The following is a 21,653-nucleotide window of genomic DNA, read 5'->3' as shown; positions in this document are numbered from 1 at the left end:
AGTTGAAAGGAAAGATTTAACCAACTTCTGTTGCAGTGCCAGGCAGCACTGTGCTGTGTTGAATTTCTCAGGAGGAGGAACAGAACTTTGACCCTGTCTGCCCTGACACTGTGATCAGCATATGACTCTGCAAAGTACCGGAAGACACACTGCAGACTTCTTTTGAGACGATTGTTCAAAAGACAGAGTTAAGCCTTGGTGTCAAATTCTGTTAGGTTAGGAGAAGAACTGGAGTGTTACTGATCCTGACAGTCTTTTCTGGAGGGAGTTTTTTCTAACTTGTTTTCATTTTGTTGATACTGATTGGATTTCTGCATGGATTGTCAAGACTACATTTGGAATAGCGGCACTCTTTACAGGTAGGAGTATCTGGGAGGATTTGAATAGTGTGGTAGCCTATAACTAGCCTATGTCTAGCCTGGTCCCATACTGTAGTGTTGTTGTCAAGCCATAGGCTACACAGAGTTAGCTACAACTCAAGCACGAAGGCCTACAGTATGGGACCACTGTCTGTTGTGAAATGTCTGGTGACTTTTATAAACAGCTTGTTTAGTGTTGTCTCGTGTCCCTTTTTTTACAAGGAACTCTTGGTTTAGCATGTATTCATCCATTTTAGAGGTGCGTTTGTCACCTTTTTAATTCAGCTGGACATTGCTACTTTAAGCATCAAAGGCACATTGTCTGCTTAACCAATGTTCCTGTAGGCCTATTCCTCAGATGGAAAGACACAGCCTACTGTATTATGATGGTAGACTATAGTATAGGCCATTGGATCTCACAACATTCTCACTAGTGGTGTCAGTTTCATTGGATTGAGTGGTGTGATGTAACTGAGTACATTCAATATGTACAGTGCCTTAAGACACTTCATACCTCTTGACTTTTTCCACAGTTTGTTGTGTTACAGCCTGGCATACACACAATACCCCATAATGTCAAAGTGGAATTATGTTTATAGACATTTTACAAATGTAATAAAAAATAGTGTTAAATCAATAAGTATTCAACCCCTTTGTTATGGCAAGCCTAAATAAGCTCAGGTGTAAAAATGTGGTAACAAGTCACGTAAGTGGCATGGATTTTTGTTTAACATTTATTTTTTATGACTTCCTCATCTCTGTACCCCACACAATTATCTGTAAGGTCCCTCAGTCGAGCAGTGAATTTCAAACACAGATTCAACCACAAAGACCAGGGAGGTTTTTCAATACCTCGCGAAGAAGGGCACCTATTGGTAGATGGGTGTAACAAGAAAAAAGCAGACGTTGAATATTTCTTTGAGCATAGTGAAGTTATTAATTACACTTTAGATGGTGTATCAATACACCCAGTCACTACAAAGATACAGGACTCCTTCCTAACTCAGTTGCCGGAGAGGAAGGAAACCACTCAGGGATTTCACCATGAGATAATAATAAAAAATATTCCCAAACATGCATCCTGTTTGCAATATGGCACTAAAGTAAAACTGCCAAAAATGTGGCAAAGAAATTAACCTTATGTCCTGAATACAAAGTGTTATGTTTTGGGCAAATCCAACATATCACTGAGTATCACTCTTCATTTCTTTCCAAGCATAGTTGTGGCTGCATCATGTTATGGGTATGCATATCATTGGCAAGGACTGGGGAGTTTTTTTTTTTTTTTTATAAAAAGAAACTGAATAGAGCTTAGCACAGGCAAAATCCTAGAGGAAAATCTGGCCTGCTTTCCAACACACCGGGAGGAAATTTCACCTTTTCATTAGGACAATAACTTAAAACACAAGGCCAAATATACACTGGAATAGCTTACCAAGGCAACTTTGAATGTTCCTGAGTGGCTTAGTTGCAGTTTTTACTTACATCGTCTTGAAAATCTATGGCAAGACTTGAAAATGGCTGTCTAGCAATGATCAACAAACAACTTGACAGAGTTTGGAGAATTTAAAAAATAATAATGTGCGAATATTCTACAATCCAGGTGTGCACAGCTCTTCGAGACTTAACCAGTAAGACTCGTAGCTTAATCACTGCCAAAGGTGTTTCTAACATGTATTAACTCAGGGGTCTGAATTCTTATGAAAATTTGATATTTATGGGTTTCATTTTCAATACATTTAAATAAAATAAACATGTTTTCACTGTCATTATTTAGTATTTTGCGTAGATGGTTGGAAAAATCTATTTAATCAATTTTGAATTCAGGCTGCAACACAACACAATGTGAAATAAGTCAAGGGGTATTAATACTTTCTGAAGGCACTGTATCAATGACCTACTGAGACAGTTTGTATTTTTCTTCCTTCAAGCTGCGGCTTTTGCATTTAATATTCTGTGTATTGTAAATTCTTGATGCAAGAAAAAAACAAGAGACAGTCGTTAGCTGAAGCATGGATCCACACCAAGAAAAGCCTTACTATACAGTAACAGTCACAAATCAGTGTTCTAACCATCTCCAGACAGATTAGACAGCCAGAGAACAAAAAGGACGATTTAACAGTGTCCATAAACTAAAACATTACAGGAAAGAAAGCCCAAAATACATAAAACAGACAGAAGGAAGGAAGTGTACTTGTAAATCCCTCGTACAGCTCACATGCTTCTCTCCACCTCCCCTCTCTCGTTCTCGTTCTCCACAGGTGGCGACTGACAAGGTTGCAGGCAAGCTGAGTTCTACTCTCTCATGGGTGAAGAACTCCGTGTCACACACGGTTAGTCAGATGGCTAGCCAGGTCGCCACCTCGTCTAGCCAGGTGGCAACGGTGCCCTCGTCCCTGCAGACCACCACAGCCGCCTCCTCAACATCCCTCTCCCTGTCTCCCACGTCGGCATCGCCCGCTAAGCTCAGCCCAGATGAACTGGAGCTGCTTGCCAAGCTGGAGGAGCAGAACAGGTGAGTGACAACTATGAATTAATGAATACATCATTTAATCAATGAAATAATCAAGTTCTGTCAACATATGAATACGTTTTTGTTCCCTTTCCTCTTTTCATGTACAACATTTGCATTGATTAGACCAGTGACAAAGGCAGTGGTTATATCATTCTTAATTGTCTAACAATAACAGTGACTGACAGTGGCTCCAAATACATTTTCACAATGATCTAAGTAGAAGTAGGCCTACAGCCACACTGTCTGTCCCTAAAGTGTTCATTAGCTGAAACAAGATAAGTGCATTAGGACTCAAAACACAGCCACTGCTGTCCCCTCCACTCTACCCCTTTCTCTCCCTCTCTCAGTCCTGTGGCTTCGTCCTCTGTCCTGAGCGATGCTCGTGGGGCTGAGATGATGAGCTGTAGTAGTAGGACACATGTTGCAGTTAATAAAAGCTAATACTGGCTGTATCTTCTGAACAGTCTGCCATGTGAGAGAAGCAGAAGTGAGAATGATATTTGAATAGGTCTGTTTTCCTTATGCTTTATAAAGCTTGGCTAACATCCGTTAAGACATCAACTGAGTAGAGGAGCAGTCAGTAGTAGTGATTCTTAACCTCTTAGTTCGCTAGCAGTCTCACTATCCATGGACTATACTATAAAACAGATTAGCTTAAAACCATACATAAATTTAGATCTAGCTCTTTAGTCTTGATTTAGACTGCCTTTTTGATTTTATTAGCCAGAAGTCACTACAACATAATTGAAGACAACAGCGTGGTGATGTCTCCTCCTGTTCAAAGTAATTATAGGGGGGAAAGGTCAACTTTTCATAGTCCTGGACAGACCTCTAAGCACCTTCCTAAACAGAGGGTGGACAGCAGGTGTGGTGTTTAGTTCAAGCAGGGCTACAGCTGGCCTCTTTCATTTGGCACATGTCCCTGCTGCCCCTCCCTCCTCCATCAGTCTCCCTCCAGGGGGTCAATTTAGGTATTGGCGGTTAAGAATGTCTATTTCACCAGCCACGTTGGCGAGTGGTCCATTTGCAAGGCTCTACATTGCGAGCATAGAGTACCACCGTATGAGTCATAACAGGTGTCATAATACCCATAAAACATAGCAGTCAAACAAGGAAATGGTTCCAATCATTTTCCCACTATTCATTTTTCCCTATGCAAGAGGGATATACATGGTTATCAAAATGTCACACCAGGGTAAGCCTACACAAAACACAGCCCTTATTTTAAGTGTTTTTAAAATTCCCTATGGGGAAAAATCAATGGTGGAAAAACGATTGGAACCATTTTCCTGTTTGACTGCAAGGTTTTATGGGTATTATGACACCTCCACTGTGGGGCTCTATTACATTTGCAAATAAAAATAGTCATAAGTCAAGTATGAGTACATGTTGGGGTTAGAAAAAGGCTGCAGTAGCTGTTTTCAAAGTATTTCTGCTGTTTTGTTTCATAGCTGCTAATTGCACAAAGATATACTAATCCTACTGTATATCCCACCTCGTGCAGCAATACTGCCTGGCAGGGGAGCTGTGTGCAATGAATTAAGTGCTGATAGATACATTTTTGGAGGCGCTGCGTACAGGCATAAAAGTTGGTCTAATTTACTCAAGTCTGCAAAGTGAGACTTTGTCCTTGTGTTTCTTGGCTATTTACATTTGTTTTGTTCACAAGCTCGGGTTGCTTTTCAACGTTCATTTGTCTGCTGCTTCAACTGATAGTGAAGAGACTCCCTAATCAGATCCCAAATCTCACACATGCACACAGACACACGTGACAGGACTCGAGTGGCCCTGTTACCACGGTAACCTCCCACTTTAAAGGGGCAGCTGAATATTTTGTCCCTTATATTTTGATTAAAAGACTCGGATCACACATTTTTTTTGTAATTGAGCAACATTACAAAGCATGGCCATCTGCTTTTTTTGTGTTATGTAATTATGGCAAAAAAAATATTTGGACTGGTTAAAAAGTGGCTGGTGGACCAAAAAGCACGACGTTTAGAGCTATTGTTGCAGTGTCAAGGGTAGGAGGTACAGTCTTGAGGATCATCGTGACTGGGGTTTGAAAATGACTCGTCTACAGAAATGTTACATTTTTATCAGAGATTACAAAGTTTTCCCGAGCTGATAAGCTTAATTGACTCCCATAGAAAATACAAGTTGTATCCTCCGAACCAGCACTGTGTCTTTTAAAGAAGTACACATTCAATGCAGGAAGAATCTTTCAACAAAATAAATAACAAAAACCGTTGTATGATGTCACACTGATGTTGAAATTCCTTGTTTCTCCCCTTTTTAAATACCAAAATGAAAAATGGATAAAAACAAGCTATATAAAGTTATGGACAGGCAGTTTTTCTATCTGAGTTTTATGTAAAGGCCTAGTTATCCTCACTTTCTGACTGAGTAGGAAGACACTGATCTGCAGGTGCATCATAAGTAGGTTTTTATACATCTATGAGCACCGAGGGAAGACTTGTGTACTTTGAGATCAATGCAGTATCACAGATACTAATGTAATGCAACACACACACACACACACACACACACACACACACACACACACACACACACACACACACACACACACAGTGAGAAGGGGAAGGCCTTTGTACTGTGCAAAGTAGATAAGAGGTTTGAGTTTGAGAGAGACTAGTGCCAGACTCAGTTCAGCCATTTCACTAGGCAAAGGCTGGTAGCTTCTCTGGATCTTCTAACTACACACCAAAGACATGAAGACAGCACCATGAGTTTATCCTGGTAAGCAGCACGAGGATCCTAACTTCTCTTTCTAGATGCCATGGCTCTCTTCTCGTTACCGAGAGGCCATAACTGAGGACAAAGTCTAACTGACATGGATTATTTTGGCGACAGAGCAACTTGTTTAAATAGTTCCTTTGTATCCTCAGTTGTTCCTCCTACGAATCTCTGTGCTGTACTGGATCTTTTCAATAAATGTACAATGGTTTGATGTATTTGTTTTGAGCCATCTGTGAGAAACCAACATGGAATGTTTTTTGTTGACTGGTGAATTATTAGCGCAGGAGCAGTGACTAGGCTACATGGGAAGTTCAGGTGTTCTGACTGTCAGTGTGTGCCTAGAATAAACAGTGTATCAACATTTGGAATATTTCTGAAAATGACATAGTGTGATGAAATCTACCAAGGAGAGAGGGAGAGGAGAATATGTGGACGGTTCTTCATCCATGGTTGAAATGGATTGTTTGTTCCATGTTCTAGGCTACATGCTTTAGGCCTACAACTCATAGAATTTTTAGGTTAGTGGAAAGTGAATCGTTGCAGGCCACTGAGGCCAGTGACTAACCTTATCAATGACCTCAACATTCCCTACCCTTCCTGCTTCCACACGGCATCTTAAGAACACACTCAGTGTTATCTTGCATGTTTGCTAGAAGCCATGGGCTGCTACTGCAACCTTGCGTCCTGTTAGGATGGCTTAAACCTTTAGCCTATATCTTAGTAGTGTATTCCCTCACATCCCATTATAGCTGTGATGACATTGGGCTCTACATTTAGCAACAGCCTTGTCACTTTTTTAGGCCTCTCATGATGCATAGTCTGGTATCTAGCCTACAGCTTTCTAGATCTGTTGCCTTTTGAAAGCAAAGCTATGTTTTAATTAAGCAAGCAGCTATCACTGTTTAAATTATGCCCACGACACAGTATTATTCATCTGCAATATTTACTACCTTTCCCAACATGTTGAATGTATGTCCTAAATGTAAAACCCTTGCTGGTGCTGTCCTAGCTGTCCCTGTAACACAGGCCTACCCTGGCCCCCTTCCTCCTCACCCAAATATGGCTGTAACCCTACCCAGTCTGGGAGCACTCCCAGTGACGTCACCCTGGAGCTGAGAGGCCCAGGCCCTTTTTCTGAGATCAGGTTTCTGAGCCTCTGTGTCCCAGCATAGGCCATAGCCTCTTCTCAAATGGCACCCTATTCCCTATGAAGTGCACTACTTTTGACCAGGACTATGTAGGGAATAGGTTGCCATTTGGGACACACATGGGCTCGTCAGCACTGCATAGGTTGGGAGGCATGGTTCCCTCTCACAGCCCTGGGTCCTGTTCATATAGCACCAAACGGAAAGAAAACTGACTGAAACAGGGAGGGACTGCCTGGACTTGTCTGATGAGAAATGCTAATTTGCGTTTTCTGTTACAATTTGTTTTAAAATGTGTTCTGTTGCGTTCCCTAATGAACATGATCCAGAGTCTGTTAACTTCAGTCTTACAGCTCCAGTGACAAACAAATTGGCACATTAATTGATACAGTGATACAAGGTCAGTCTGCTGTGAACTTAAACATACTCCTGCAGCTTTTTCTCACTAACCCACTTTCAGGAATGTTTTCAATCAAATAGATGAGACCAGATGCCAGGTAGTTATTTAGGCTACATTGTATTGACCCACTTTACTGTTGACGTGTCATGGCTTCTTTTTTTTTTAAGGGTCATGTTTTGGGTTTAGTACAAATGTTGGATCTCATTGAAGTAATAGTTAATCAACTGTCTAAGTCCACTTTTCTTTCTGTCACTTGTGACATTAATGCAAGTTAAATGTTCCATGAAATATCAGTCTGATATAGTAGTGACCCTGAGAGTGATCATGATGGTTGATCATGATGGTTGATCAAGGCTTTACTATCCATGTTCATTGCATTTCTTTTGAGGAAACAAACAGAAGTGCTGTGAAAGAATGTGTTGTCCTGTCAACCTTTTTTAAGAGATGCACTTTGTCCCTAGTACTGTCTGTAACCCCATTGACCCTACATCCAGGGCTCAGAGCTGGCAGCTGGCTTTTCTCCCATCATCACTGGGGATGCTGTTGCAGTGGGCTCTCCTTGGCTATGGCTCTGTCATAAAGCTGTACTACATCTCACTGCAAATTCTTCCGTATTGAATGAGCTTTTCCATTTTTAGCACTGCGCTAGAATTTAGTGGCTTCACTGTCTACCAGTGCCAGCACGATTTGGATAAATGTTCAGCATCAGTTATAAGGCTACTTGCCTCAAGCATTTACCCACAGTGTAAAGTAACCCATACCGCCCATATCAATGCATTTCTGATCCTTTCTACTGTAACAGTGACTATCTATTTATTAAATTATTTTTATTTATACCCCTTTTTCTCCCCAATTTTGTGGTATCCAATTGGTAGTTTAGTCTCGTCTCATCGCTGCAACTCCCGTACGGACTCGGGAGAGGCGAAGGTCGAGAGCCGTCCATTCTCCGAAACCCAACCAAGCCGCACTGCTTCTTGACACAATGCCCACTTATTGGTGCAGCTGGGTCCCGGATTGTGTTGGAGGAAACACTGTACACCTGGCGACCGTGTCAGTATGTACTGCTCCCGGCCCGCCACAGGAGTCGCTAGTGCGTGATGGGACAAGGACTTCCCTGCCAGCCAAACCCTCCCCTAACACGGACGAGGCTGGGCCAATTGTGCGCCGCCCCATGGGTCTTCCGGTCGCGGCCGGCTACGACAGAGCCTGGACTTGAACCCAGAATCTCTAGATGCAGTACCTTAGATAGACCACTACGCCACTCTGGAGGCCCAGTGACTATCTATTGACACTAATGAAACGTTTCAGATTGACCAGTTACTTGTGTTTATTCTTGATTTGGTACATTAGCAGTTAAAGCTACATTAAATAATCTATATCTGTCGTCCGTAATTTGAGCTGCCTTCACTTCCGAACATAGAATGAAATGCGCTCTCATTCAGTCCGAACTCCCAACATTATGTCTCTCATTGGAGATCATGCATGTCTGAGTATAATGGTTATATGCTGGTCATATGTGGCAAGAGAAGCTCATGCATGTTGTGTTTGTGTTTCTAGGTTGCTGGAGACGGACAGTAAGTCCCTCCGCTCTGTGAACGGCTCCAGGAGGAACAGCGTCTCCAGCCTGGTGTCCAGCTCCTCGGCCTCCTCCAATCTGTCTCACCTGGAGGAGGACTCCTGGATCCTCTGGGGACGCATCGTTAACGAGTGGGAGGACTTCCGCAAGAAGAACGAGAAGCAGCTCAAGGTGAGTACTCTCGTGCACTAGACACTTCCTGTACACAATAGCCTGGGGACAAGCTTAAAAAGGGAGAGACTATTATTGGCCTTTTGAAAGAGTCAGAGGCAACTCTCTGGAAGAGGCCGTCTCAATTCACTCCCTACCCCTTGGACCTAACCCCTTCCCCTATGCCCTAAACTCCTTGGCCCTAACCATAACCCCTTCCCCTTGGCCCTATACATAACCCCATTCCCTTGGCCCTAATCCCTTGACCCTAAACCTAACCCCTTCCCCTAGGCCCTAAACCTATAGGTGAGAGACTATTGGTGAATCTCAATCTGTGCTCGATTCCTCTCATCCTCGCCTGAATACTTCAGAGAATTGCGAATAATACAAGGTTCCTATCTTCGCAATAGTTAGCAATAAGTTGCACAAATATTTGTAATCAATGAAGTTAGTGAATACATTCTGTACAGTACAGCAGTCTCTTTGTTTCCTGGTATTGATACTATATAGGCGTAGTTCAGGGGTATTTCCCCAAGGCCAGCTATGTCTCTCACTGACCCTTACTACTGTTGCCTTGATTTTACCGTGTGAACCCTGTTCTAAATGTAGCCTTCTTAGTGCTCACTGCCAACTGATGGTGTCTCTCTATTCGCACAGGGGGAAGTCTGATTACCCATGTCAATGACATCTGAATCAGTCAATCAGGGCGTGTTTCCAGGACCAAGAGTATCGCTTCCAACACACCGACAGCATCATTGCATTTTGGTACACCAGAATTTCAATTCATTTCCAATGAAATGCGGCGTTTGCCTTGCAGCATTGCGTTGCAGAGGCAGTTACAGTGCATTCGGTGTGATGTATACGTTGGATTTATCGAATGTATGCGTCAAACTATGCGTAGACGGCTTAACAGAAATGGTAGCAGAAGTTGAACGTTGAATTTTCATTGCATACATATCCAGATGATGCTGCGTACTATTTTGTGCAATGACGCTGTCGGTGTGTTCGAATCGTAAGCCTGGTCACAGACAAAAAAGCGAATTGTAAATCTGAGGTGCTGTTATGCATTAGTTTTGCATTGTATGTTAAAGTGGTGGAGAACCTTCCACTGGACCTCGGCTGCGTGACTAGGGCTGTTACGATGACCGAATTACCACCACACCGGCGGTCACGAGTCATGAAGACAGTCAATTCCACGTGACCGTTTAGTCACAGTAATTAGGTTTCTCCAAGCTCTGATGCTGCTGATGGTCATTAGTAGCCTATCAAACTTGCTAACTGCCTGGTACTCAGCACTCTATTGTCCCTCTAATCACTCTGACATCAATGCAAATGTAATAAAAAATCCATTCAAACACTTCATGAGAGATCATGAGCTTATGTTGCACAACATTTCTAAAGGCTATGCAATTGCGTGAGAAAACAGAGTGATGGCCTCTACTAAATAGAGGAGCGTCCCATCAGCTTTTTATAGGCTAGGCCTACTAAACTCAGCAAAAAAAGAAGCGTCCTCTCACTGTCCACTACGTTTATTTTCAGCAAACCTAACGTGTAAATATTTGTATGAACATAAGATACATAAACTGAACAAGTTCCACAGACATGTGACTAACAAATGGAATAATGTGTCTCTGAACAAAGGGGGGGGTCAAAATCAAAAGTAACAGTCAGTATCTGGTGTGGCCACCAGCTGCATTATCTGGTGTGGCCACCAGCTGCATTAAGTACTGCAGTGCATCTCCTCCTCATGGACTGCACCAGATTTGCCAGTTCTTGTTGTGAGATGTTAACCCACTCTTCCACCAAGGCACCTGCAAGTAAGTGTCCGAACATTTCTGGGGGGGAATGGCCCTAGCCCTCACCCTCCAATCCAACAGGTCCCAGACGTGCTCAATGGGATTGAGATCCGGGCTCTTCGCTGGCCATGGCAGAACACTGACATTCCTGTCTTGCAGGAAATCACGCACAAAACGAGCAGTATGGCTGGTGGCATTGTAGCGCTGGAGGGTCATGTCAGGATGAGCTGGCAGGAAGGGTACCACATGAGGGAGGAGGATGTCTTCCCTGTAACGCACAGCATTGAGATTGCCTGCAATGACAACAAGCTCAGTCTAATGATGCTGTGACACACCGCCCCAGACCATGACGGACCCTCCCCCTCCAAATCGATCCCGCTCCAGAGTACAGGCCTCGGTGTAACGCTCATTCCTTCGACGATAAACGCGAATCCGACCATTACCCCTGGTGAGACACAACCGTGACTCGTCAGTGAAGAGCACTTTTTGCCAGTCCTGTCTGGTCCAGCGACGGTGGGTTTGTGCCCATAGATGACGTTGTTGCCGGTGATGTCTGGTGAGGACCTGCCTTACAACAGGCCTACATGCCCTCAGTCCAGCCTCTCTCAGCCTATTGCAGACAGTCTGAGCACTGATGGAGGGATTGTGCGTTCCTGGTGTAACTCGCGCAGTTGTTGTTGCCATCCTGTACCTGTCCCGCAGGTGTGATGTTCGGATGTACCGATCCTGTGCAAGTGTTGTTACACGTGGTCTGCCACTGCGGGGACGATCAGCTGTCCATCCTGTCTCCCTGTGGCGCTGTGTTAGGCGTCTCACAGTACGGGCATTGCAATTTATTGCCCTGGCCACATCCGCAGTCCTCATGCCTTCTTGCAGCATGCCTAAGGCACGTTCACACAGATGAGCAGGGACCCTGGGCATCTTTCTTTTGGTGTTTTTCAGAGTCAGTAGAAGACTTCTTTAGTGTCCTAAGTTTTCATTACTGTGACCATAATTCCCTACCGTCTGTAAGCTTTTAGGGTCTTAACGACCGTTCCACAGGTGCTTGTTCATTAATTGTTTATGGTTCATTGAACAAGCATGGGAAACGGTGTTTAAACCCTTTACAATGAAGATCTGTGAAGTTAATTCTTAAAAATCCAAATATCTTTGAATGACAGGGTCCTGAAAAAGGGACGTTTCTTTTTTTCCCTGAGTTTATATTTACTTCTCAACTTTCCTAATATTAAGCACATCACTTATCTTTACAGCAGGAATATAGCCTACCTGGCTGGCATGAAAATGAACCACAGGAAAAACGTCCTCCATTCACTATTTAAGTGCATAGATGACGTGTAATTTTCCCCTGCCCCTGTTTCAAGATACATGGATGATAATGGTCTGTTTAACAAAAAACAAATCACACATATATTATTTAGTATATGTAAAGACAAGATTAAATCAAGAATAGTCTGATGGTGACAATATTAATATATAACTTACAAGTGATATACTAATATTATCACATGTGAATGATGCCAGTGTAAGGCAAGAAACGATGCAACTTTTTCTAATCATAGTCGCACACCTCATGTAGCCTAGCGCATATGCCTATATGTTTTGATACTGTTTGTATCACAACTAAAGTGGCCAAATAACTTTTTTAAATGAAGCACATTAATCTGCTTTACAAGGGGTGTAGAGCCTAACTGGCCTACATAAGCAGCGAGTGAGTTTCAAGTTTGGGGAAGATCATTTTCACCATAAAAATTCACCTTTATAATAAAAGCATTACATGCATAATTGCATTTGTGGTCACTTTTGATAAGGCTGTTTTCCCACTAATGGAACATTTGCACATTGCTGTGCTTATAATGTGAAAAAATTGCCTATTAGTTTATCAACATTTTTAAGCTAAACGTTCTGATCTGTTGCGTCAGCCTCATTGCGTAAAAAATATTTTTGGATGCTAGTGGTTATATTAATTTGAGATTTATCGCATCCCACAACTGTCCCACGCTATGTTTGGAATACTTCTTTCTCGCACAGAAGGACAAGTTGACCAATAGAATAGGTGAACTTTTGTACTAAGGGGGATAGTAGATTGACATTTAAAACATTTTTTAGTTAACCTTTTATTTAACTAAGCAAGTCAGTTAAGAACAAATTCTTATTTGCAATGACGGCCAAATCCGGACAACACTGGGCCAATTGTGCGCCGCCCTATGGGACTCCCAATCACGGCTGGATGTGATACAGCCTGGATTCGAACCAGGTACTATAGTGACGCCTCTTGCGCTGAGATGCAGTGCTTTAGACCGCTGCGCCACTTGGGAGCCCGACACAGGCTAGTGCTTTTGCTGTTCGTGGTGGAGATGGAGAGCCATTTGAGTGAGAGGAGCTGCGGTGCACTCAGGGAGAAGGGAATTATTATATTTAGCCCAAGGGCGCAATGGCCACTGGCAGCAAAAGGCATGGATTGTTTTAGGGGGCATTATGGCCACACAGAGGATGCTGGCATGAAATTTTAGGCATTATCAAGTGCTTGTAAAATTGTGAATAGGAGATTGAATTGTGTACAGCCTGCGCAAAAAAACAAAGCAGAGCTCATGCCTTTTCATGTGACTTTTTTCAAATAATCATTAGTCGCATCATGCAAAACCATATAGCCCAATGTTTGTAGAGCAACTAAGGTTACATTAATAACTCTAAATTAAGCATATAGGAGTACCTATTTCTTAGTTAGCCGCTCAACACAGAATAGCCGCATGTGCGCACTCCCTCAAAGGTTGGAGAAAAATATTCAGCTTTGTTCAATTGAATTCTTCATACTATAAAAGAATGAATTCTAAGCAAATCTTGTCTGCTAAATGAACTAGTGTAGCCCACAGACATATGGCAAAGCTAGGTCAGGACCTGACTTAAGGACAAGTCTTCTGAAATAGACTACATTTTCTTCATATCATGTTTCTTTAGACCTGTCGAAAATAAATAATGGATTTATTGTGAATGTGTAGGCTATATTACATGTATTTATAAGACTTTTTAAAATGTAGACGTTCCAAAGGTTTGCATCAGTGGCTTGAAGGCTGTGTGTGGAGCCAGGAGATTCTAAATGTGTTTGTTAATTAACGGTCAATTACCGTGAGACCAGCTGTTATTCGCTTGACAATCACCGGCAGACAAAATTTTGTGACCGCCACAGCCCTATAGATGACAATGGTATTTCACCATTTTTCCAGAGAAGAGGCCTTAGCTACGTCACATCCATGTAACCTGACTGTTGCAAGACTGCATCCTAGTCATGTTATTAATCATCATGTTGAGCTCCTCAACAAATAGATTGCTCAGTTGCTCTCTCCTGTTGATCTGGTCTAGTGTGTTTCAACTTGCAAGGCAGGACGATACTACTACTTTTATGTTGTATCAGCAAAATTGACATTCTCATTTTAGCGTACTAGCGACGAATTAAATGCATCACATTCCCCCTTTTCCACTAGGGTGCTCCAGAAAAAAAGATAAGCCTCTTAACAATGAGCCTATCCTTGGATGCGTCTCAACTGGTACCCTATGCCCTACATACTGCATTACTTTTGACCAGAGCCCTAGATGGGGAATTGGGTGCCATTTGGGACTTAACACTGAGTGAACACCAACCATAGACTGAGTAATGTAGTGACAGACAGAGTAATGGGAGCAGGTCGTTTTACTGGCGTAATTGCAGCTGTATGCGTTATTCATGTGTTTCCTCTTGCATGTTTGTCTGAGTATTATCCAGTGGAGGGATTTTGTGTGTGTGTGTGTGTGTTTCCATTACAAGGCTGGGACTGTCAAGACTGACCTCAGAGAGAGAGAGAAAGATCCCCTGACCCCACACTCTCAAAAGCTTGCACGCACACATACTCGCACACAAAAACAACACATAGCCTACACTAACACACACTCCATCCAGCACCACTGGTCAGTGTTCCCTCTCTGCAGAGGAAATGTCTTAATCAAGTCACATCGGCAGTCATTTACAAGAACAACATTTCACTCTGCACAGTGCCTCGCTGACTAGATTATATTTAGTGGTGGAAAATGTTATTAGAATGACTGACTGGGGTACATGCTCTGCTGTGGAGAAAACACACTGGAGCGTAGCTGCACACAGACACATGATTTGTGTTTGCTCTGAACACCACATAGAATAAAACATTTTATGTGGATACCAGTATGTTCTATGGTATATAAACACACTCAGAAAACAAAGACTACATATTTTCCATCAGAGGCTGTTATGTTAATGAGTAGGAATAGACTAGTTCAGCGAAACTATTTCTATACCTTGAAAGCGATCTATAGACAAGGTTGGGTAAACTGCAAACCACACTTTGGTTTGTCCACTGACACCAATTGGTAATATTAGCATTTTCAAAACAAAGTAAATGCTGATTATATGTTTTGTCCGTGCTATCCGGGTACCTTGAGATGTCCCTACCCCATTGAAGTTGAAATGTAAAATGGTTAAGGCTAAGGTTAGGTAAGGGTTATGGTTTAGGGTAGGAAGGTCCCAAGCATTTGGGATGGCATTGACCCATATTTTTCTTCTCTCCAAACAGGATCTGGTCAGAAAAGGGATCCCCCATCACTTCCGAGCAATAGTATGGCAGTTGCTATGCAACGCCCAGAACATGCCAATCAAAGACCAGTACTCTGAGCTGCTGAAGATGACATCACCATGTGAGAAGCTGATTCGCCGGGACATCGCCCGGACGTATCCTGAGCATGACTTCTTTAAGGAGGACAGCTTGGGACAGGAAGTACTCTTCAATGTTATGAAGGTGAATGCTTCATAGGTTTGCAGAATTCCGGAAAATGATCTTCAAATCTGGATCTCTTCAACCGGTATTTTTGGAAAGTAACTGGAATTTTGCAACCCTGGTACTTTGTCTGAAACCTTTACCCGCAACAGATTGCTTTACAGTGTGCTCTGGAGTTGGTTTAGCTCTTAGAGTGGCGCTTTCAGCACATACAGGTATACAAAGTATATTGAAAGCAGGTGCTTCCACACAGGTGTGATTCCTGAGTTAGTTAAGCAATTAACATCCCATGCTCAGGGTCATATATAAAAATGCTGGGCACGCCATTATTTTGGTTACCATGGCTGTGTCCCTATAGGATGACAATGCCCCCCATCCACAGGGCACAAGTAATCACTGAATGGTTTTATGTAAACCATATGCCATGGCCATCTGTCACCAGATCTCAACCCAGTTGAACACTTATGAGAGATTCTGGTGTGGCGTTTGAGACAGTGTTTTCCACAACCATCATCAACACACCAAATTATAGAATTTCTTGTGGAAGAGTGCTGTCGCATCCCTCCAATAGAGTTCCAGACATTTGTAGAATATTGAAGCTGTTCTGGCTCATGGGAAAGGTGGGATACATAGTCAGTTGCACAACTGAATGCATTCAACCAAAATGTGTCTTTCGCATTTAACCCAAACCCTCTGAATCAGAGAGGTGCGGGGGGCTGCCTTAATCGACATCCACATCATCGGTGCCCAGGGGATCAGTTGTTGTGGGGGTTAACTGCCTTGCTCAAGGGCAGAACAGCAGATACTGGCCCAACGCCCTATTAAGACACTTGATGTTTCCTTTATTTGGGCCGTTACCGGTGGGTGGGTGGATATACACTTAACTGGAATGAATCCTGGTCCCATCTTTCGACACATCTTTCCTGTCCGTCTTCTACTAGCTGTCCTATTAGCCTGGTCACAGATCTGTTTGTGCTCTTGGCAGGATAGCACAAACAGACTAGCACTCAGTTTACTGTCCTGTCAATAGAAGATGAAGAACAATATTGCGTTAGAGCTGCTAATTAAATTTTTCTCATTAGCCAGAGGCAGAATTGTTCAAGAAAAGCTGTTTCAGCCTCCCGAGTGGCGCAGCGGTCTAAGGCACTACATCGCAGTGCTAGAGTCGTCACTACAGACCCGGGTTCGTTCCCAGGCAGTGTCACAACCGGCCGTGACCTGGAGGCGGCGGTGCACAATTGGCCCAGCGTCGTCCGGGTTAGGGGAGGGTTTGGCCGGGGGGCTTTACTTCGCTCATCGTGGTCTAGCGACTCCTTGTGGCGGGCCGGGTACCTGCAGTCTGACTGGTTGTCAGTTGAACGGTGTTACCTCCGACACATTGGTGCGGCTGGCTTCCGGGTTAAGTTGGCAGGTGTTAAGAAGCATGGTTGGCGGGTCATGTTTCGGAGGATGCATGACTCGACCTTCACCTCTCTTGAAACCAAGAGAAACCAGTTGCAGCAATATTAGACAAGATCGTAATTGAATATCACGAAATTGGGGGGAGAACCTTGTTATTTGTCACATGCGCTGAATACAACAGGTGTGGAACAACAGGTATAGACAGTGAAATGCTTACATACAAGCACTTTCCCAATGATGCAGTTAAATAAGAAAGAAAATACACTGTATATACATATGTGGACTCCCCTTAAAATTTGTGGATTCAGCTATTTCAGCCACACCCGTTGCATAAAATTGAGCACACATCCATGCGATCTCCATAGACAAACATTGGCAGTAGAATGGCCTTAATGGGTGACTTTCAGTGACTTTCAAAGTTGTACTGGCGTAGGATGCCATGTTTCCAACAAGTCAGTTCGTCAAATGTGTGCCCCACTAGAGCTTCCCCGGTCAACTGTAAGTGCTGCTATTGTGAAGTGGAAGCGTCTAGGAGCAACAACGGCTCAGCCGTGAAGTGGTGGGCTACACAAGCTTACAGAACAATCGTCTGGCCTCGGTTGCAACACTCACGAGTTCCAAACTGCCTCTGGAAGCAACGTCAGCAAAATAACTGTTCGTCGGGAGCTTCATGAAATGGTTTTCCATGGCCGAGCAGTCGCACACAAGCCTAAGATCACCATGCACAATGCCAAGCGTCGGCTGGAGTGGTGTAAAGTGCACTTCCATTGGACTCATTTTCTCTGGAGTGATGAATCGCGCTTTAGCATCTGGCAGTCCGACGGACAAATTTGGGTTTGGTGGATGCCAGGAGAACGCTACCTGCCCCAATGCATAGTGCTTTAATCTTTTTTTAATTTATTTTTTATTTATTTCACCTTTATTTAACCAGGTAGGCTAGTTGAGAACAAGTTCTCATTTGCAACTGCAACCTGGCCAAGATAAAGCAAAGCAGTTCGACACATACAACAACACAGAGTTACACATGGAATAAACAAACACACAATCAATAATACAGTAGAAAAAGTCTATATACAGCATGTGCAAATGAGGTAGGATAAGGGAGGTAAGGCAATAAATAGGCCATGGTGGCGAAGTAATCACAATATAGCAATTAAACACTGTAATGGTAGAATGTGCAGAAGATGAATGTGCAAGTAGAGATACTGGGGTGCAAAGGAGCAAGATATTTAAATAAATACAGTAAGGGGATGAGGTAGTTGGATGGGCTATTTACAGATGGGCTATGTACAGGTGCAGTGATCTGTGAGCTGCTCTGACAGCTGGTGCTTAAAGTTAGTGAGGGAGATAGGAGTCTCCAGCTTTAGTGATTTTTGCAGTTCGTTCCAGTCATTGGCAGCAGAGAACTGGAAGGAGAGGCGGCTAAAGGAAGAATTGGCTTTGGGGGTGACCAGTGAGATATACCTGCTGGAGCGCGTGCTACGGGTGGGTGCTGCTATGGTGACCAGTGAGCTGAAATAAGGCGGGGCTTTACCTAGCAGAGACTTGTAGATAACCTGTAGCCAGTGGGTTTGGCGACGAGTGTGAAGCGAGGGCCAGCCAACGAGAGCGTACAGGTCGCAGTGGTGGGTAGTATATGGGGCTTTGGTGACAAAACGGGTGGCACTGTGATAGACTGCCATCCAATTTGCTGAGTAGAGTGTTGGAGGCTATTTTGTAAATGACATCGTCGAGGATCGGTAGGATGGTCAGTTTTACGAGGGTATGTTTGGCAGCATGAGTGAAGGATGCTTTGTTGCGAAGTAGGAAGCAGATTCTAGATTTAATTTTGGATTGGAGATGTTTAATGTGATTCTGGAAGGAGAGTTTACAGTCTAACCAGACACCTAGGTATTTGCAGTTGTCCACATATTCTAAGTCAGAACTGTCCAGAGTAGTGATGCTGGACGGGCGGATAGGTGCGGGCAGCGATCGGTTGAATAGCATGCATTTAGTTTTACTTGCATTTAAGAGCAGTTGGAGGCCACGGAAGGAGAGTTGTATGGTATTGAAGCTCGTCTGGAGGTTAGTTAACACAGTGTCCAAAGAAGGGCAAGAGATCTTAACATCTTAACCTCTTGGGGCTATGTGGGACGCTAGCGTGCCACCCGTGGTGCACCCTATCAACAGCAGGTGCATTTCAAGAGCGGCAAATTTGAAACCAAATAAATGTCAAAATTCTAATTTTTCAAACATACAACTATCTTACACCCTTTGAAAGATAAACATCTCCTTAATCTAACCACGTTGTCCGATTTCAAAAAGGTTTTACGGCGAAAGCATAAAGTTAGATTATGTTAGGAGAGTACATTGACAATAGCTGTGTGTAATGTTTTGTCAATTCAAAGACAGGCGTCACCAAAACCATAAAACCAGCTAAAATGATGCACTAACCTTTGACAATCTCCATCAGATGACACTCCTAGGACATTATGTTAGACAATGCATGCATTTTTTGTTCTATCAAGTTCATATTTATATCCAAAAACAGCGTTTTACTATGGCGTTGATGTTCAGGAAATCGTTTCCCTTCAATAACCGGCAGTCAAGTCAGCACCACAAATTAAATAATTAAAATTAGAAAACATTGGTAAAATATTATATTGTCATTTAAAGAATTATAGATTTACATCTCTTGAACGCAATCGACTTGCCAGATTTAAAAATAACCTTACTGGGAAATCACACTTTGCAATAATCTGAGCACTGCGCCCAGAAAAATACGCTTTGCGATACAGACAAACGGCCATGTTGGAGAGATCTAAAATCGAAAATACTATGTAAATAATCCATTACCTTTGATTCTCTTCATCAGATGTCACTTCCAGGAATCCCAGGTCCATAACGAATGTAGTTTTGTTCAAAAAAGCTCATCATTTATGTCCAAAAAGCTCCGTGTTGTTAGCACATGATCTAAGCCCGCCGGACTTCACTTCATGAACGAGGGGAAAAAATATATTTACGTTCGTTCAAACATGTCAAACGTTGTATAGCATAAATCATTAGGGCCTTTTTAACCAGAACATGAATAATATTCAAGGTGGACGAATGCATTCTCTTTTAAAACGTATTGGAACGAGGGTACCCAACATGACCTCGCGCGCCAGAGTCTAATCGGCCATCACCGTTCCAAGGCTCTTGTTCGGTCAGATCTCATAGTAGAAGACTCAAAACACTTTGTAAAGGCTGGTGACATCTAGTGGAAGCAATAGGAAGTGCCAAAACATTAATCAGCCCCTGTGTGTTTCAATGGCATAGGCTTAAAGGTAATTCAACACATCAGGTATCCACTTCCTGTCAGAAAATGTCTCAGGGTTTTGCCTGCCAAATGAGTTCTGTTATACTCACAGACACCATTCAAACAGTTTTAGAAACTTTAGGGTGTTTTCTATCCATATATAATAAGTATATGCATATTCTAGTTACTGGGTAGGATTAGTAACCAGATTAAATCGGGTACTTTTTTTTTATCCATACTGCCCCCTAGCCCCAACAGGTTAAGGCTACAGCATACAATGACATTCTAGACGATTCTGTGCTTCCAAGTTTGTGGGAACAGTTTGGGGAAGGCCCTTTCCTGTTTCAGCATGGCAATGCCCCCCCATGCACAAAGCGAGGTCCATACAGAAATAGGTTGTCAAGATCAGTGTGAAAGAACTTGACTGGCCTGCACAGAGCCCTGACCTCAACCCCATCGAACACCTTTGGGATGAATTGGAAGCCAGGCCTAATCAGTGCCTGACCTCACTAATGCTCTTGTGGCTGAATGAAAGCAAGTCCACGCAGCAATGTTCCAACATCTAGTGGAAAGCCTTCCCAGAAGAGTGTAGGCTGTCATAGCAGCAAAGGGTGGACCAACTCCATATTAATGCCCATGATTTTGGAATGAGATGTTCTACGAGCATGTGTCCACATACTTTTGGTCATGTAGTTTATATACAAAATGGAAACAAAATAGTTCTCAATACAATGGGTGTTGTTCAGGGTGCAGATTTAAAATGGAGTCAGTAGCCCTGCTTGGTGCTGAATACAGGGCATGAATACAGCGCAGAAAGTGTTGAGTCCACAGTTACACCTTAACCTTGGAAAACCTTAGCTGGACAGTTTGTCATGTAGACCCAGGCTGAGTCCCAAATGGCACTCTATTCCCTATATATTGCATAGCCTTAGTGCACTACTTTTGACCAATGTAGGGAATAGGGTGCCATTTGGGAATTGAGTTGCAGCCCCAAAGTGCTTGGCTCTCCTCTTTTGACCATGACCCGAGGTCACTTCCTGTTGTTGCAGGCCTACTCTCTGGTGGACCGGGAGGTCGGCTACTGTCAGGGAAGTGCTTTTATCGTCGGACTGCTTCTCATGCAGGTAATGTCACCGTCTGCCACACTCTCACACACACGCTGTCTACCTGATAGCCTCACTCACATAGAAACATGCTGTGTCATTGGTCACATGCAACTTGCCACTACACACATTGACAGACTCGTTATATAGATTAGAGAACATTTTCTGAGAGAACTGTGTACTGAGAGTTGTTTTTCATGTGATTATCTTGTACTATGGTAGATATTTTGTATTGTGATGTGTGAAATGTGTATTTTATGTATATGAGGGAAGACATGTTTTGTTGATGGTTTTATAAAATTATGAAGTCTGTAAGGGCTGGTTTCCCAGATACAGATTAAGCCTAGGCACGGGCAAAAAAACACCATTGAAGGTATATTTTAGTCCAGGACT

General features: G+C 43.1%; 1 protein-coding gene across 3 annotated transcripts in view; it reads left to right on the top strand.

Moving 5' to 3' along the window:
- The first annotated feature begins 2,626 nt into the window (after nucleotides 1-2,626).
- Nucleotides 2,627-21,653, top strand: part of LOC106560318 (ecotropic viral integration site 5 protein homolog) — a 44,093-nt gene continuing 25,066 nt past the window's right edge. For 2 of the 3 annotated variants that reach the window (XM_014123107.2, XM_014123104.2), the window contains exons 1-4: nucleotides 2,627-2,874; nucleotides 8,734-8,923; nucleotides 15,279-15,500; nucleotides 21,207-21,281. In XM_014123107.2, coding sequence (XP_013978582.2) covers nucleotides 2,702-2,874; nucleotides 8,734-8,923; nucleotides 15,279-15,500; nucleotides 21,207-21,281 — 660 coding nt within the window. In that variant the 5' untranslated portion in view covers nucleotides 2,627-2,701. Of the gene's footprint in view, nucleotides 2,875-5,437; nucleotides 5,632-8,733; nucleotides 8,924-15,278; nucleotides 15,501-21,206; nucleotides 21,282-21,653 lie in introns of those variants that run through there. The other variant, XM_014123106.2, reaches the window with a different exon arrangement.

This window comes from Salmo salar, chromosome ssa10, assembly GCF_905237065.1.
Source record: "Salmo salar chromosome ssa10, Ssal_v3.1, whole genome shotgun sequence".
Taxonomy (NCBI): domain Eukaryota; kingdom Metazoa; phylum Chordata; class Actinopteri; order Salmoniformes; family Salmonidae; genus Salmo; species Salmo salar.
This window is presented reverse-complemented; position numbering and strand designations above follow the sequence as displayed.